The sequence below is a fragment of the Macrosteles quadrilineatus genome, unplaced genomic scaffold (assembly GCF_028750875.1).
Source record: "Macrosteles quadrilineatus isolate MER2022 unplaced genomic scaffold, UCM_ALF_1.0 Scaffold_5__1_contigs__length_97177068, whole genome shotgun sequence".
In the NCBI taxonomy this organism is placed as follows: domain Eukaryota; kingdom Metazoa; phylum Arthropoda; class Insecta; order Hemiptera; family Cicadellidae; genus Macrosteles; species Macrosteles quadrilineatus.
The window spans coordinates 31,920,149-31,938,133 of NW_026542598.1; the positions used below are offsets into that span (position 1 = coordinate 31,920,149).

Consider the following 17,985-nt stretch of genomic DNA (forward strand, 5'->3'; position numbering starts at 1 on the left):
TAGACTAGTAGTTTTATAGGTACGATGTCATAGCTTATAATGTCATAGCTTATAATTGCGAATTTGTTGCATAGCTTATAATCTTGAAAATGTGGCATAGCTTATAATGGATAATTTAAATTGTTCCATAGCTTATAATCGTAGAAATATGGCATAGCTTATAACGGGTTTCTTAAAATGTGGCATAACTTATAATGGCATAGCTCAAATGTGCTGCAGCTTATAAAATCTCGTTTGTTCCATAGCTTATAATTTTAAAAACGTGGCATAGCTTATAACGCGCGGGAATTACGTCATAGCGGATGGGACAGCTGATCGATCCTGAGTAGACAAAAAATTATCGTGCAATGGTCCTCAAATTATCGTATGGACTAGCAGCCGCTACTCGGCAATAAGAAGTCGCATTAAGTGCAGCCAACGTAGCAAAACCAAAAGTATTTCAAGTTATTTTTACTCCTGGACGACATATGTAATAGATGTATATATTAAATGATTTTTTGTTGAATAATAGAATAATTTTTTGTATCTGCTGTTTTACTTTAATTATGTAAGCTGAAATATATTATCATAAGTTTGATATTGCTCGTGTTGCTTATTTATGCTATGCATGATAACAACTATTGTATAGGTAATATTTATATTGTAATATTGTGTAATACCGGTGTAAAAATACTTTTTCATAGATAAAACCGTAGACTATGCAACATAAGTAGACTTCTCATCCCATTGTTGATTTTGAAGCTTGTTTTTCGTGTCTATTTCATGTACGTCGACACTGATCGCTAGTGTAAACGAAATCTTGTTTCTATTATATTAGGGTAATTTTATGATTTGTGCTTTACTGTTTGGTTATATAACTAGGAGACCAGTTATTTTTATGATTAGATAGTTTTATTTGGTTAAATTAGGTTTTAAATAACTGAAATAACAATTAAGAAACATACTTTATTGTAAAAAAAACACAACCTCTACAGTCGGCATAGAATAGCAATAAAATTGGCTTCAGCTTTTCAACAAGAATGACAAATCTTCTAAGGGACTAAATGTTTGATCTATGATCAAAACATATTTAGTAGATTTGTCATACTTATGGAACAGCTTAAGCCCAAATTTTAGTTTTATTTCTGTACGGTGCAATGTAGATAATAGAGGTCATGTTTTGTTTACAATTTGTTTCTTATTATTTCACTGTTTACACCTTCATTTAGCCAAATAAAACGATCTTGTCATGTAGCGGTCAGTGTCACAGACAAGAACTACAAAATAGTGCAACCCCCATTCCTGTAAACATTATGTTTCAAAAGTTAAAGCAACTTTTCTGTTAAAAAGTAACCCAAGCATGATTTTTTATTGCAAGAAAAATTAAAATATTCTTCCCAAAGATCGGAAACATAAGTTTGACAATAGTTTTGTCCATTGATGTAATTTCAGTAATATCAAAAATGATATATCCAAGTATTTATAAACAGTACTAAAATTCTAAAATCCATACTGAACTCTACGTCATTAGCAAAACTTGACACAAGAAGGCACTTCCAAAATAGTCATAGTGTAATGTATTAAGGAATAAGTAATAAGTTCATTTAAGATTTTATTTGTATTGATCAAGTAATTCAGTACTAAGTAAAAGTGTAAAGAAAAAACGGATTTCTAACAACATATATTTAAATATAATAAATATTCAAATATATTTTTACTCGTAAATACTCTCAAATACCTCTCGACTGACTGGTTCTTTACAAATTGGTTGCCCCTGGGTTGGAAGGACTAAGAGAAGAAAAATATTACAACAGAGCGTTGGCAGTGGAAGCTTGATGTTAAATAAAAATTTAGTGAGCCCTGTGGAATAAAATTACCCCCAGAAGTCCTTAGGGGACGTTCTTGGTAGTGTTTAGTTCTTCCAAGGCTGAAAACAATCTTAAGACTACACTGACTCTACCTTGCACACTACCACACTAAACTTAGTGTTGCACCCAAGGTGTATCTTTTGTAGTGGATTCTTATTGGTTATAATTACGACTCTTTGAAAGAACTATATTTATGCTAGGATTGAAATACCAAAGGTTAATGATAATGAGCAAATAAATCACAATTCCATATATTTAAAAATAACTTCAGTGGAGAATAAATTACAATATAACGATGACACAAGGTGATGTGTTATGAAATGTATGGCCTTTTACCCTAATATATTTGCCATTAATGTTATCACTACTATCATAGACTAACCAACGTATGTTTTTATCTATGCTACTATATATCGAACCTCTCGGTAGAGGAATTAAGTGATTGGCGCGGTTACAATATAGCCGCGACAGTGACATTAAGGTGTGAAATTTTAATGTTTGAGACGATCCAACACTCACAAAATCCAAAGACAGGGTGGCTAGTGAAATCACATTGAAAAATTTCCTGACTTTTCCATGATGTTTTTAAACTTTCCCTGATCGACAAATTCAAATTACAATTTTAATACTAACTAAATCTTCAAAAGGACTAATCTTTATCTGAAGAATATCTTATGTTTGTTGACATGAAAAAAATACATAAAATCTATAGATACAGGCTTGTAGCTTATATTCAAACTTTGCAGCTTGCTTTAATAAAATTAAACAGAGTTTGATAAGATGATACACAGTTTATAACAAAATTTAATTTGTACAAAAACACAAAATGTATTTGTACAAACATATTTTTTAGTTTTCCCCGACACGGCATACGTACTCTCACCAGATCGACCTTTACTAACAATTATTTAAAAAAATTTACAATTTTCCCTGACTTTTCCAGATATTTAATATTCCCTGACATTTCCAGGTCACTAGCCACCCTGAAAGACTATAAAATTGAAGTGTAGATCTCGTTGTCCAATTTGTTACACAGTATAACTGTACGTAACTCAAAGCAATGGTATGAAAGATTATTTATTATTTATAGCTAAAGAGTGTTATGGCGGATACGTCTATATTGGAATACACTCCCACTAACTACAATCGCAAGCCATAATCGAACCTGCAGCCCTTCCAAGTGTATTAAATTTTCCAATTAATTTCACCATTGGCAATTGAGTGAAAATTTAAAAACGTACGTTTTTAGGAAAAGCACTTTGCAAACTTTTTTCCCCTTTTTTCAAAACTTTTGTTATTTTTTTATTTCATTAGCATTTGAATTTTCATTAAATGTTCATGGTAACGAAATATCTTTGGTTTTTTTTTTAAAGAGCATCTTTAGTGGAAAAACACAAAATCCTGTCACGACCATAACAGACGTTTAAATGAATATTAAAAATAGTTAATATTATTTTTATAACTACGTTTTGCTATAAACTAATTTACTTTTATAACCATTATAAAATAAAAAGGTCACTGAGCTTTTGGTATATTTGGTCTTTCTAGAAAAAAATAAAAAACTAAAAAATAAATAAAATCTTTATAAGTTTGTATAACTCCAAAAAAACTTACCTGAGACCCGAAAAATCGTTATGTTTGTATAGAGGTGTGCTCCTTTTGTGTCTAAAACATTGAAATATGACGATATTTTAATTTTTGAAATTTTTATGATAGAAATCATAAACGTGATGGTCAGGGACAAGCGGTACGGTCGTGAATTGTCTAAAATAATCTAAATCTTTCTAAACAATCCTTCAATTATACTGTTAGTTATAATAAAAAAATGTGTTTCAATTGAACTAAACGGTTCAATTTACAATTATATTAAAGTTATTGTCACGACCAAACACAGTATAATCCATAAGGCTGGATTGGTCGTGAAAAAACCCGCGATGGTCGTGAAACTTTGGTCGTGAAATTACGTGTTGGCTATGTTCTGGCGGTAGCCCTGCACCTCATGTTCGAGGATACAAAGTGGACTTCTAAGTTAATCTAGCAATTGAAATGTCTTATAAACAAAAATTAACACCATGTCTACTTCATCGAATGACTACGTACGGTCATGGACACACCAAAATTACAAAAAACACAATCTTTCCTTTATCAACCTTGTAATTCCTCCTTTCAACTCGAAACGACCGGCACTACAATCCTGACGTACACCCCGAACTACTCTCTAAAACCAACTGACTCCATCGACGCCAGGCTTGCCACTGTCGTGCTCCAAAGTTCAAAATTTTTCCCAAATGGTCGTGACGCCAAATCGAGGGACAGGCTGATTTTGTCATGGTAGTCAGTTTGCAATGACAATAAAATTATAATATGCTCCTTTTTTGTAAGTTTAATAACCATTGATGACATAAAAATATGGCTTTATACATTTCGGCACGAATAATTAGTCTAAAAACAGCGTGAAAGTTGAAAAATGTACCCTAGGGACACGTCATGGTCGTGAATTTCGAGACTTTAAAAATACGAAAAAAAAGGAATCAGAGAGAATACGGATGAGTTTTTTTCCAAAATGCGGACAAATTGAATTTTGGTTGAACCAAGACGTGAAATTTCGGGAGCGGTATGTATAAGTTGGTGAGGATGAAACGAGTTTTTCCTAACTTAATTTAATTCCAAACACGTGGCAATTATATCCCTGCGGGATATAGGCTTTAGGGTTTGTTGAAAATTAAATTTTTGCCAACTAACACTGCAAACTACGAGTTGATTTGCACGACTCCACTTAACAACTCACCCCACGCATAGGAAGGTTGGAGACACACCGGTCACTGAGACAGACCCTTGGCTAGAAGCTTTCCCCACCACGTCGTAGGGCCCTTGAATAAGTCACCTATGTCTAATCAGCTGACTGGATTTGCGTTTCTAATTTGCTGTTTATATTGCATCACATTCGGTACAAAAGAGAGAAATTTAAATTTTGCTTGTTACTTGTTTTGGGCGACACACCAACAGGGCCGGATTTCCCAATAGGCCCGGGCCTATGGGCGCAAGGTCCTAGAGGGCGCACGTTTGAGGCCGAGAGTAAACCTTTTGTATACCTAGGTTATCTAAAAATAAAAACAAAGCATTGTGATTCTGAAGTTCATAAGAAGAAATCGTTGTCAGGAAATTTAAACTATTTTTCAGAATTGCGCAAAAAGTTCGTTACAAAATTGGTAACGAAAATTGGTTAAACGGGAGTATGCTGTAGGGATGTTGACATTGACGAGCGCCCAAGGGGTACTCATTGTATTGCCACTGCACTGCCACTATGCTGGCTCGGGCTCTCGGCACCACTACTGATCAGAGTGGATTAGGTGTTGACACCAAGCCTTAGTTGCAACCCTAACTTGAGCAAAAATGGGGCCTAAGGTAAATATCAGGGCTATCCCTAGGGTTGGCAGCGCCCGGAGCAAACATGGTTGTGGCGCCCCCTTCCCACCAGTAATAATAGTCGCATTCACATATTTTAATCAATTTTATGTATAGATAATGAGAAAAAAGTTATAAATGAACATAATATTTGTATTAGCAAGCCTATTCTTTAAATATAATAATCTTAAAAATTTGGTTGTCCGGATGCAGATTAACTCCTAGGGAGGAATTTGGAAATCCATATTACTGGGATAGTTATGAAGTACTTTTATTTAAGGACTGGTCTTGGTTGTGTTACTTACTTTTTTAAAAGTAGAAAATCAATATGATTAGGCTCAATAATGGAGTGTATTTTAATGTTTTATCAAGAATAATAGGCGAACAGCATTAAACATTTTGGTTTATAAAATATTTTTTAGATAAGGGTAGGGACCTTAATAAAACACAACAATGAATCATAATAGGTAGTCTATAAATTGGAGAAAGTTTTACTGTTTAAAAAATACTTCTTACAACACAATTGAAATACAAATAAAGATTATAAGGCGAAGTTAATAGCTGAGCAACCCTTCTGCATTCTTCTGTCATGATATCCTGAAACAAATAAACAATAACTCAAAATTGTTATCACAACTAAATAGAGAAAGGGGTGTCTTGTTAGCTTGGTGGTTAATTTGTCCTGGACTTTGCTGCAAGAGAAATTGAGATTTACTTAAAGGATCCTTGCACAAGGTGAGAGGATTCAACATAATTTTTCCATGGATATTGCACACACTTGCCCAGCACAGCACAAACCTGCTAACAACAGGCTACTATTAAAATTAAAGTAAAGTAAAGTACTGTAGAACCAAATCAGATTACGCTCTTGTGTCCACCATAGCACTATAGAACACCATAGAGCACTAAACGGTTTTCATAGTCTTTTATCAATTAAGTATAAAAAGTATCCATTCAAATACATACAAATTATAACCCAGTGAATGATTGAAATACATGTCATGATGAAACCATACAGCGGTAGCCCAAGTACGGCTTCATAAAATCATATGCTAGTTGGTCTGACCATACTGGGCAGGAGTAGAGTGGCCAGCTGTGCTGCGGTTAGCGTATATTCCGGCACCGACCGCCAGGGGTAATGTGTAGTTACGGCGCACGCCGCTGCAGCATCAAGTGCTAGCGACCGTTTCCATAACAACTTGGTAGTTGGGAGTAGTGTTGCCAACTTTGGAGGAATCCCCCGGAATTGGAGTTTACTGACTTATTTAATATTAAGCAATAAATTAATTTAAATGCCATCTTTTATTGTATTTTTTTTTAAACATATATTTGTTATACTTTTGTAGTTTCATTACAATGATTCAAAGTTTTTCTTTATTAATCCATAATTTTAGGAAGTGGTCTATTGGAAGGTTTTGTTTTATATTTGCAAGGTCAAAATAAAATTTAACCAGGATGTCTAGTAGTCAGGGAAAACGGGAAATTCAGGTAATAGTATTGAATTTCAAAATGGTCTTGAAAAGTTGGGATTTAGTCTTTATTTTGATATCAAAGTCGGTAAATTTCATGATTTTACCTCGATCGCGCTAGACAACGATCACGTTTCCGTGACGGCACAAGACGATGGATGATGTGTCTACACGACCGCAGGAGATGTTCTTAAACCGCGACTGTGCTAGACGACGTTTTCGTGACCACGGACCACAGGAAAAATGATCACGCCTTTTCTGCGATCGCGCAAGACGATTGTATATACGGCCGCTGAAGATGTTTATGACGATGACGTTTCGAGACCACGGCATTCAATGATGATGTCTACTGTACACAGCCGCGGAAGATGTTCATGATTTTGACGCGATTGCAGAAGACGACAATAGCGAATAGTAATCATTTCGTTTGCAAGAGTGGTAGTGCTGGTAACAGCTGGCGAGTAGTCGACGACGACACTGAGTCGAATACTGATAACTGATATTGAACAGCAAAAACGCTCTAGCGGCAGATCGCAAAACCTTTCTTTGACAGTCTATATTTACTCTATTGTCTATGACTATAGTATTACACATCTACCATAGCCATAATGTTCTACCACTTCACCCAAACAAAAGAAAAAAAATAATTATTAAAGATACGACTTTTTACCCAATGACCTTTTCTATTGGTAATATTTTTTGGATTAAAACTATGTTTTAACCGATGTCCTATCTCGTACCGTTCTCGAGCTACAGTCATTTCGATGTATAGCGCGTTCCGCCATCTTTTCCCCCCTCCCCCCAAGTTCTCAACCACCTGAAAAGTAGGAGACATGCGTATTTTGTATCACCACAGTCCATATTACAACTATCAGCAAAGATATTTGATATTACTTCTTTGCGACACTCACAAATTAATTCTACTTTCGGTAAAAAATCTACACGAAAAGTCCATTTTTACATATTTTATACAATAACTTGTTTATTTATAGAGATACGACCTCGGACCCAATGACCATTATTGTTGTCCACATTTTTAGGATTACAACGACGTTTTAACCGATGTTCTATCTTTTACCGTTTTTGAACTATCAGCGTTTTAACGCATAGCGCAAACCGCCATGTTTGCCCCCTCCCCCCCACCTTATCGACCACTTTTGAAATAGGCGACATACGTAATTTTGATCACCACAGTCCATATTACAATAATCAGCAATAACATTGCGTACTACTTTCATGCATGCTCAACCCCCCTCAGCTCCTGGACTATAGTATGATTGTTTTTGCTCAAGCTCATATGTATGAGCAATCGATGTATCTAAGGTTTAATGGGTGTTGGGGAAAAATAACTAATTTAATTCTGTGCTGGTATTAAAATTTTTTTACCACAAAAAGATGTGAAACTACTTTATTGTTACCAGTTGTGTGGGGGCAATAAACTATAAACAAATAACTTGGTCTTTCCACATATTTAGACTGGTGTAGTTATACAGCGTAAGTCTCCGGTTCCGAAGATAACGGATTCACATCCTGGAAATCACCATGACAATTTGACAGATGGCCACCCTGTGCGTTGCTCCTCATGAACGTTGGTGCGGCCATCTTTAAATGCCCTTACCCACCTGCGTAGGTACCATTCCGCCACTCATAATTTTCTCCCCATACACTTCACTAATCTGTCAAATGAATTTAAATGGCTTTCACACCTTTAGCACTTAAAAATCTAATTACCGGTACAGCGCAAACTTCACAGGCGACGGCAGTCTCAATTGGCGGCACCGTTTTGAATGCTCTAAACCGGATGTAAACACAGCCGATTTTTGCCGAATTTCCAGCGCAGGATTGCCAATACATGCACATACACAGCACAAATGTCCAAAATGCCAATCGCAGCACTGAAACGGAGAAATTTAAAAACAGTACTTACTTAAATAACATGCCTTGTATTATTCTGTCACCATAGGTAACTCTGAAACTTGAACAGTGCTGTAAGTTGATTAAAGTGTCTTTTTTTCCAAATATAAAAACTTAACCGCCACAGCACATCATAAGTTAATGTTAAACAAGGACTGAAAATGCTTCTTAGTCATATTGATAGCTTAGCCAAACTTACTTATCTTTATTGCTTTCGATTCTTTTCCAAGAAAATTTCTCTCCTTCTTATTTGGCCCCAAATAAGCAGACAATTCATCAATATTGTTTACATGTGAAGTACTCTCATACATTAACACCAAACATTTGTAATGCTCCAAGCTTTACAAGAAAATTTACCTGGAACAAAAATAGGCAGTGTACATTATTCAGGCCTTCTTCTTGTTAAAAGTAAAAACAGAATATAGAAACAATGACTCAAGGTAGGGCATATTTTCTTTTCACATATATTTGGATTGGTAAATAAAAACTTAAAAACTCGAAGGCCACTGGTTCTCTCGGACCCAAGTGTCATTACCCAGGTGGAACTAATAAAGTGTGTTTTTTATTAAAACATTAATAGCTTAGTATAAAATAAAGCTATCAAGTTTGATTTATAAAAATAAATATAGGCTAGCCTATGTATATAGAGTAAAATATATTTATATAGAGTAAAATATAAATTAAGCTTTTTGTTGGTCGCAAAACATAAACAAATAAAAAGTAGAAGAATATTATTCTTATGCGACAAATTTAAAAATGTATTTTTTGGGTTTTATAATTACTACTGAACGGAATCGTCTTATTTTATGGTGTCTTTCCATTGGTGTCATAATTATGATTTGTGCAATTTTTTAACACTATAGGTGCAACGGTTAGCTTGAGTTTTTTATGCGAACACTTACACACACACACACAGTCAAGCGGACAACTAATCCACGACTCTGCTAAGTTATACACAACACAATACATAGATGACATATTATTTTTTTTAAATTTCTTTAGAAAGGTCTAGAGAATAATTGATAAATTTTGTGTTTTAAGGGTAAAAAATTAGAAAGCCCCATTTTTTGGCCTAGGCCCCTTCTCTGCATAAAACTCATTAAAACCCGGTCCCATGGTCCGATCATGCTAGTTCGCGAACTCATTCAGATATATCCCGCCTTACACCTTCAAACCAAATTTTCATTTGATTTTAGGTTATGAAACAAACATAATACAAGGATTTGCCTTTGCCAATTACAATCAATTGTAAGTATGGTGGGCTAATATGTTCTCAGGTACCTATGTCACAATTTCAATTTTTCAAGAACATTTTTCTTAGGTACATGTTTTTTTGCCATAAGTTAACTGCATGGTTTGCTGCCTTGTTTACTGTGTGAAATTAACCTAACTTAAGTTTTGTGACGTTGATTATTGTAAGTTATTTTATAGCCTACTAAATTTCCATTCATACTTGGCTTCCTACCTAATATGTATGGTCGCCATTTCATTGAACAGTATTAACAGTATTAATGGTAGAATAAGTTAAAGGGTACAGTTTCTTAACTGGGCTACGCTAATTTTATTGAAACTATCGATTCGATTAGTAAACCTACATGCAATTTTTTCACCATCCAAATAGTTTGGTTGGTTAGGTTAGGTTATGATAGTTTAATTTTATAATAAACTCAGATATATTTTAAAATATCAATTATTAGTCAATATTTTTAATTCGATAGTTCAATAAACAATATTAACTTAAGTTAGCGTAACCCAGTTAAGAAACTGTAGGCCTACCCAAGTTAAATCTCTTGGCTCAGTATTATCACGCTTACCATTTCTAAGGTTACACTTCCATAAGTTATCTGTTGGCACAAACAATCGAACGAAAATATGGATCGATATACGGTATCGATTATTCGATACATCGTTTGGTATCATTATTACTCATTCGGTTGTTTGTGCCAACAGATATGGAAGTGTACCCATTTCGAACACAGCCTATGCTTACTATCAGTAAATTAAAGCATCCATAGGCCTAGGCTAACCATTTTTTATATACTTAGGCTACTAAGTTAGGCCTAACCTAACAGTAACTTAAGTTAGTTAGCCTATATTTTTAAGCACGCTGCTTCAACAGACAATTCCTATCTTAAGTTAATACACCTACACCTTGTTTAAGAATGTAGGCCTAAGTCATTACTTAGTTGAATAGGCTGCACTTTAGTTTACGTCCTACACTCATTCTAATGAAAAATATCAGTTAGATTATTCGATATTTCAATTAGGCTATTTCATTAATAACCAAACTTGATGGCCTACTTATATCGATTATAGGCCTACTCGAACACTTGATACTCATTCGATATATTCATTCGAATGAGTGTAGGACGTAAACTTTAGTGCAGCCGTTGAATACATTCACTGATATTTTTATTAAGTTAATTGCTTATGCCTGTCACAGGAAATCTGTAACTTAAGTCACAGCAAACTTAAGCGTAGGCTAGACAACTGTACCTACTAACTTAACCTAATAACACTCAAGCAAATAATAGCCTACTTACTGCATTTTGTTACTTTGAATAACAAGGCCTAGGAACAGGATTGGATTAAAACACAACTTACTGGATTTCAACACCACAATAGTTTTGGAATTTTTTGATGCTTAAAATTTAATAATAATTATTGTTCCTCTCCTTTTCCTTTATCTTCTGTCAACTCAACACCAGCCGGACCATTGACAAGTGACAAGATTCATTAATTTGCAATGCCGTTATCCTTCACTTCACTTCATTTTTATATCTTTTAACTTCTCACTATAAATATTTCTTGCATTTTCATTGTCATATAGCATGTAATTGTTGCCATTTCTCGTATAAAAATCGTGTATAACAAACATTTAAATAAATAAATGTTTAGGTTATAAAATACCATATCGCAGTTGTCAGTACAGTACGGTACGGTCAATTACAATAATTATCGTATCCTACCATAAAATATCGTATATATGGTAGACCTGACTGAATCGAGCAGCTGATGCCATTCCCACAATGCAACATTCTCCTAAATTATAAGCTATGCCCCAAAATCAGAATTATAAGGTATGACTCAAAATCAGGATTATAAGCTATAGAACAGATTTGGAATTATAAGCTGTGCCACTATTTGACCATTATAAGTTGTGAAACTGTAAATGTTTCATACCTTATAACGTTTTAGAGAAATTGTGGCATAGCTTATAATTTTTCGTGAAAGTGTGGCATAGCTTATAACTGATTATAAGCTATGCCACATTTTCAACATTATAAGCTATGGAACAAATTCACGATTATAAGCTATGACATTATAAGCTATGACACCCCACGGTTTTATAAAACAGGGCCCTGTGCTTGTGGAAGCTGAGGTGCTCGTGGGTACAGAACGTCGAGTAAGCAAGTCAGATGACTGGACTGAGGTGAGGTCAGTATGGGTACACATCGATGCTAGTGATGCTAGCTAGCGGGTGGGTTCCATAATATCGACAACCGTAGAAATTGATCGAAACTGAATTATTCCCAGTTTGTCGACACTGGAATATTCCCACTTAACCGACATCCCAAATAACCGACGTCGCAAATGATCGACACCACAAATTGTCGACATCCCATATTGTCGACAATGAAATAGTTTCACTATGTCGACACTGAAATAGTCCCAGTATATCGACAAGCTCCCGTTCTTCGGAGCTACTCTTGAAAAGGAGTTGTTCTAATTCATCGTTCAGTTCCTCAACTTACGAGTCGCATCGCAATATTTAATTCCGAATTCCGACGGACAATGAATAATGATAAGCTGGCCATTTTGACTAAGCATTAAGTTATTACTTTTATATTGTAAATATTTATCTTTTTTATTTCTTTCCTTGCTTACAGGAAAATTGGTGACTCGTGTGTTACAAACAATAGTTTTTAAGGGAAACAATGTGAAATAATTTGTATAGGTAGGTTATGTAGGCTAATCAACATGATAACAGACACTTTAGGTAAGTCACCAACAAGAAGGTAAAGTAAGACACCAACAAGAACTTAAGATACAGCTTATTCGTAGGCTAATTCTGAATCATCAAGCAATATTGTAGCAAATGTTTGAATAGGCATATCCCATCCCTAGGCTATTAGGATTGTCTCTTATTCCCATTGACCCAGTGTCAACTTTAAGAATTTGTTATTTAAAAATATGCGGCTGCACTTTAGTTTATGTCCTTTATTCATTCAAATGAAAGATATTAAGGGTACAGTTTCTTAACTGGGCTATGCTAATATCGATTGCAACTATCGTTTCGATTTGTAAACCTTCATGCGATTTTTTCACCATCAGCAAGTTTGGTTGGTTAGGTTAGGTTATGATAGTTTTATTTTGCAATAGATGTATTTAAAAATATCGATTACTAATCAATATTTTCAATTCGATAGTTTCAATCAATATTAGCATAGACCAGTTAAGAAACTGTACCCGATATGAATACATAAGTTAGACTATTTAATATTTTGAATATTTCATTCCGTTAGTTAGGTTAGGTTTCACCCTAACATTACCCAAAATTGATATAGGCCTAAGTTTATCGAATGAAATAATCAATATGACTGGGACGGGTGGCGTCGTCCTGTAATCCAGCTACTACCGTAGGAGGTCACGAATTGTGGATATTTATAGGCATGCACTGTGGATGTGATACTCCCTGGTGTCGATTAACGTCCGCTTGAGTGAGTACTACGACTATCCGCAGTACTATCCTGATAATTAGACCAATTCGTATAGGCTATAGACCAAGGCAATAATGTGGTTCGGATTCCACTGTAAACTGTAGGTCCCTTAGTTGCCATTAGCTGTATGGGCTATTAATTAACAGCTGTGTCTAAGGAATGTCGGCCTTAGTCACTAACAAGACTACAAGATCGCGCCACTCATCCTGATCCTACACTCATTTCCATTCGTACTTGGCTTAAAATACCTACTTTGTATGGTCGCCAAGTAATAAGAAAGAAAGTATTAAAGAAATATATTCATTGGAATGAGTGTAGGACGTAAACTTAAGTGCTGCAAAATATTCTAGAGCTGTTTGTATTTGGTGTAAGACTAGACTTGGATTATATCATTCATTGCTGATGACATCAATGTTAATTTTATAGATGATCCTGGAGCAAAGGCTGTAATTTGACCTGAACCCAAATTGGTCTATATTTTAAATATTGTCTTGAACCAATAAGTTAAGAGGACTAACCTTTCTGGACGACATTGCCATCGACATCACAGCAGATGAGAGAGAAAGAGAGACCAGAGTTGTGGACCCTGGAGGCAATTACCATACTGCCGTGATAATGTTCCTTGGTCTAACCATAACTTAAGTGAGGTGAGTCAACATTCTTTCCCCTTTGTGATAGATTCTAGGCTATGTTTGTTAACTAAATTATTCAAAGTTCAAATCGGTACTTTGGTAAGTGTTATCCGGAGGGCCTACTGTCGATATTTGGGTGGGTTCCATATTATCGACAACCATAGACACTGATCCAAACTGAATCATTTGCATTTTGTGTTGAACAGAGTTTGAACAACTAATTATTTATATGTTTTATGGTAACTGTAGGGAAAATATAATGTGTAACACAAGTGCAAACTGCCATTGCTGCACTCGACAAACTTTCCACACTCGCCTACGGCTCGTGCGTAAACATTTCTCTCATGTGTAGCAAAGTGCCACTTCGCCCACTAGTTACCTACACAAATAAACTATTATTAATAGTTTTTGGTGGAACATAAGGATAATTAATCTTATTGCAAATTTATAGTTTTTTTATAAACATTCAAAACTAGGCCCCTACTTAAAATGCATTTGGATTACATCTCGAAACATGTTGTTTGGAAATGTCTTAATTAGGCTAGAGCTTGCATTTTTGCAAATTGGGAAATAACAAAGAATTAATGTTGAACGCGTTCGCTACCGAGCGACGCTCATATGCGTCGGTCCGGTCACTCCTACAGACCAAAAGGAATGATCATGACGTTGCTTACAGACCAAGTGATATAGGAATAACATTGCCAACAGACCAAAAGAGAAATATCGTTTAAATGGACTAATTGACTTCATATTGACCTTAAGTGAATTAGTAAGCAATAAATATTGTTTTTATTTATCATTTTGAGCAAATTTTAAAACGCCGCATATATGCGTCGGTCAGTCTATTTAATAAAATTCAGATAAAAAGATTACCTACATTTTCGTTTCAATAGACCAGGCGACGCACGTTTAAGCGTCGTTTTAAATTTGGTTGTTTCAAGCATTTACTGAAACAAATAAAGAAACTCCAAACACTCGCCAAAACTGCAAAGGTTATAACGTTTACATCTGTTCTGAGATGTCGCGGAATGCACAATGTAAACAACAATGTTGCCAACTGTTGTGTGACGTAACCAATCGTCATATCCACACACCAAGCGACGCACATTTGCGGCAGATATCCCTCTAGACTGATACGATAAAATCAGGGCTTTAAAATAGACCGTTGCTAAGAAATACGCTGATTAATAACATTGAACACCGACGCAAGTGTGTGTCGTTAGTCTATTTCAATATGATCAGCTGACGCAAATATGCGTCGGTGGTCTATTGTGAGAAATGAGTCGACGCACAATTGCGTCGCTAGTCTATGCAAACGTAAATTTTATATAATTGTGGTAGCGAACGTGTTAAACCAATTTATTTTGCCTAAACCATATTATTGTTACAAATTATAATAGTTGTACTAACTTGACCCAGATTTGCTCAAACATTTTCCTATTATCTGTACCTATTTGAATATTACAAATATAGAAAGGAGTATACAGACTTGTATTATTTGTTGGACTCAAAGTATTTGTATAACACTATTTTTTGCAATATTTCTGTACAGAACTGAAGCCTACCAGTAAAATGGGGGCGTTGTAATTAATATCCTCCGACATTGGAGAATACAGGGGAGAGGTGTCAGAGGAAGAGGAGATGGAGGATGAAGCGAAGTAAAGACTAAGATTGAAGAGAACTAACTAATGGTAAGTTTTGCCATTTACTTAAATTTAAAACTTATAAATCCAGGGCCGTGTCCATTGCCCCCAAGCCTATTTCGCATAACCCTCCTGAATTACTAGTATTTAACCAGCATTTTAACTGGAGATGTGCCCAAAAATTTGCTTTTGTTTTTTAGGAAATGTAGGCTATATTTTACGACTACCCGCTGGTAGTCGTAAATTTCGATCACGCAATCTTTGCAGATGCTTTCGGCTATCATGAGAATACAAGACAAACTTGGATTATTGTACCCCCTAATTCTAACAGATTTTGGGAAAATTTTCCAAGAGAAAAAGCATTCTTTTGAGGCCCCAAGTGAGTCCCCTTCCCAGGCCGAAGCCCTTGGCAATCGCAGTGTCCACCGTTAGGGGAATACGGCCCTGATTTGGAGGCCTATGTTGGTGTGGGGTCTGGTGCAAACCTCCCCCCCCCTCAGTACGCCACTGAGTACATTAAATAATGATAGAAGTATGCATAAAAAGACTCTTGTTCTGTTCAGAATACTGTTTTTAATATTAATTTTTGTTCTGTTATATCCAGGCCTGATGACAGGGTGGATCGCGATGGAGGCATGGAGGTTGGGGGAGAGGAGGCTGAAGAAGTGGAGACAAATCAGTTTAGATCCATTATGTTGATTAGTTTAACATTTATTTTGAACATCAGTATTTAAATTTTTTTCTCATTTAGATTATTAAATTAAGATAATTTTATTGTTTTTATGAAGATGTTCTCTTACATTTTTAATATTTGTTTGTACTTCTGCCTGGTAAAAAAATACTGTTTTCCTACAGTTACCTAACAATGTACATGTTCTCTCACTGATTTGAGAAAGCAAAGTGGCCAATTCGCTCATCAGTGAGACAATGTTAACATTGTCTCACTCTAATTACTTTGTCTCACTCCAGATTTGCAACGTGAAGGCACAAAATAGTGAGCGCGTAACATGCAGACAAGGTCGTATGTGCGCGAAATACGTTGGCAGCACTGGCTGTAAATCAGCTGGTCAGCTGTTTTACTGTTGTATCATTAAATGTCATATTAAAAGTTCACTTCTGTGTAAAAATATGTTACGTTTCTTTACCAATTTATTTGTTTTATGGTGACTGTAGGAAAAATATAATGTGCAGCTCGAGTGCAAAGTGCAATTGCCTCACTCGAGAAACCATTCCTCACTCGCCTACGGCTCGTGAGTAAGTATTTCTCTCGAGTGAGTCAATTTATCACTTTGCTCACTAGTTGCACAAATAACTATTATTATCTTTGTTAAAATGATTACTTTCACTAACTGACCTTGTCTTGGGTAAAAAGAGATATCTTGATATTTAACTAGCAGGGTGCCTGTTCTATGGGCGGGGATTGTATAAGTCAGTAGAAACCTTCTTATATGTCGATACTTGGTAAATTAATCATTTCCAACTTTATATAGTATAGATCGCTATTCCTGTATTGATGTACTGAAATGAATAAAATTATATGAAATGAAATGTTGTTTTTTTTTATATATATTTTGATTACACACTATTAAAAAGACATAGCAATATTCTAAAGTTTATAACAGCTTATGTTTGTGTTTTTATTAATGATTTATTGTGACTTTTGAGTGATTGAAGGATTTGTGATTTGGTTTTAAGGAGATTGATGTACCTAATTTTGTATCTATACTTATTAAATAGGTACGCAAGCAGGTTTTTGTGACAATTACTTCTCCGAAATTACTGAACCGATTGACATGTTTTTGGTGTCATTGGAAAGAGCATAACGTGAAGTTGTGCAAGAAACTTTCTTTTTAGGGAAATAATTAGAGAGTGAGGACCTGGGGCCCTTTAAAGTTTTGTATTTCTCCATAGGATTAACATGGGAAACAAATATTGTTATGAAACTCCAGCTGTTGTCAGAAATTTAAAGTGAGAAGAAGAACATATGTTAATTATAAAATTGTGACAGAGAGGTTATGCAGAAAATCAGGTAGTTAATGGTTATTTAGTGCTATTAAAATAAAGACTGAAGTTTGTAAACGTACTGGCGACAATGGGTGATACCACGCAAACTACATTATCATTGACAAAGACCAACATGGACAACCTATTGTGGCTATAAGTGGGAAACATTTCTACAACACACTAAAAGCCTATGGTGGAAGGAAAAAACATAGGTGTGCTATTCCCGTCATATTCTGACGTCACTTGGATTGCAAACAAAAGATCACCTGATTGTAACTGTCAAATTAGTATGTAATTGTTTTGATTTGATTGTTATGTTTTTTTATAAAAACACACATTATAAAAACAAT

The 17,985-nt window shown here is 35.1% G+C and overlaps 2 protein-coding genes and 1 long non-coding RNA gene across 4 annotated transcripts in view; 1 reads left to right on the plus strand and 2 right to left on the minus strand.

Annotated features, from left to right (window-relative positions):
- Positions 1-17,985, minus strand: part of LOC128994561 (F-box only protein 22-like) — a 95,092-nt gene that overhangs the window by 50,649 nt on the left and 26,458 nt on the right. The window lies entirely within an intron of this gene.
- Positions 5,737-9,194, minus strand: LOC128994571 (uncharacterized). The gene is made up of 3 exons (XM_054419218.1): positions 8,835-9,194; positions 8,453-8,616; positions 5,737-5,849 (listed from the first exon to the last, which is right to left on the minus strand). The coding sequence occupies exons 1-3, from the start codon at positions 8,944-8,946 to the stop codon at positions 5,751-5,753; spliced, it is 375 nt and encodes a 124-aa protein (XP_054275193.1). The 5' UTR covers positions 8,947-9,194; the 3' UTR covers positions 5,737-5,750.
- LOC128994572 (uncharacterized) lies at positions 12,384-17,085 on the plus strand. Of its 2 annotated transcripts, none has more exons than XR_008490900.1 (4): positions 12,384-12,635; positions 13,783-14,003; positions 15,541-15,679; positions 16,236-17,085. It is a non-coding gene; the product is annotated as an uncharacterized LOC128994572 (long non-coding RNA). The 2 variants fall into 2 exon arrangements; XR_008490901.1 differs by having other exon boundaries at positions 12,384-12,593.

Bases quoted from the DNA above. Each gene is read 5' to 3' on its own strand.
- LOC128994571 (XM_054419218.1), bottom strand. From the start codon at position 8,946: ATGTATGAGAGTACTTCACATGTAAACAATATTGATGAATTGTCTGCT. The intron at 8,617-8,834 runs GTAAGTTTGGCT...TCTCCGTTTCAG, and splicing joins ATCGAAAGCAATAAAGATAA to TGCTGCGATTGGCATTTTGG. The intron at 5,850-8,452 runs GTAATTAGATTT...TATTTGTTTCAG, and splicing joins GTGAAGTTTGCGCTGTACCG to GATATCATGACAGAAGAATG.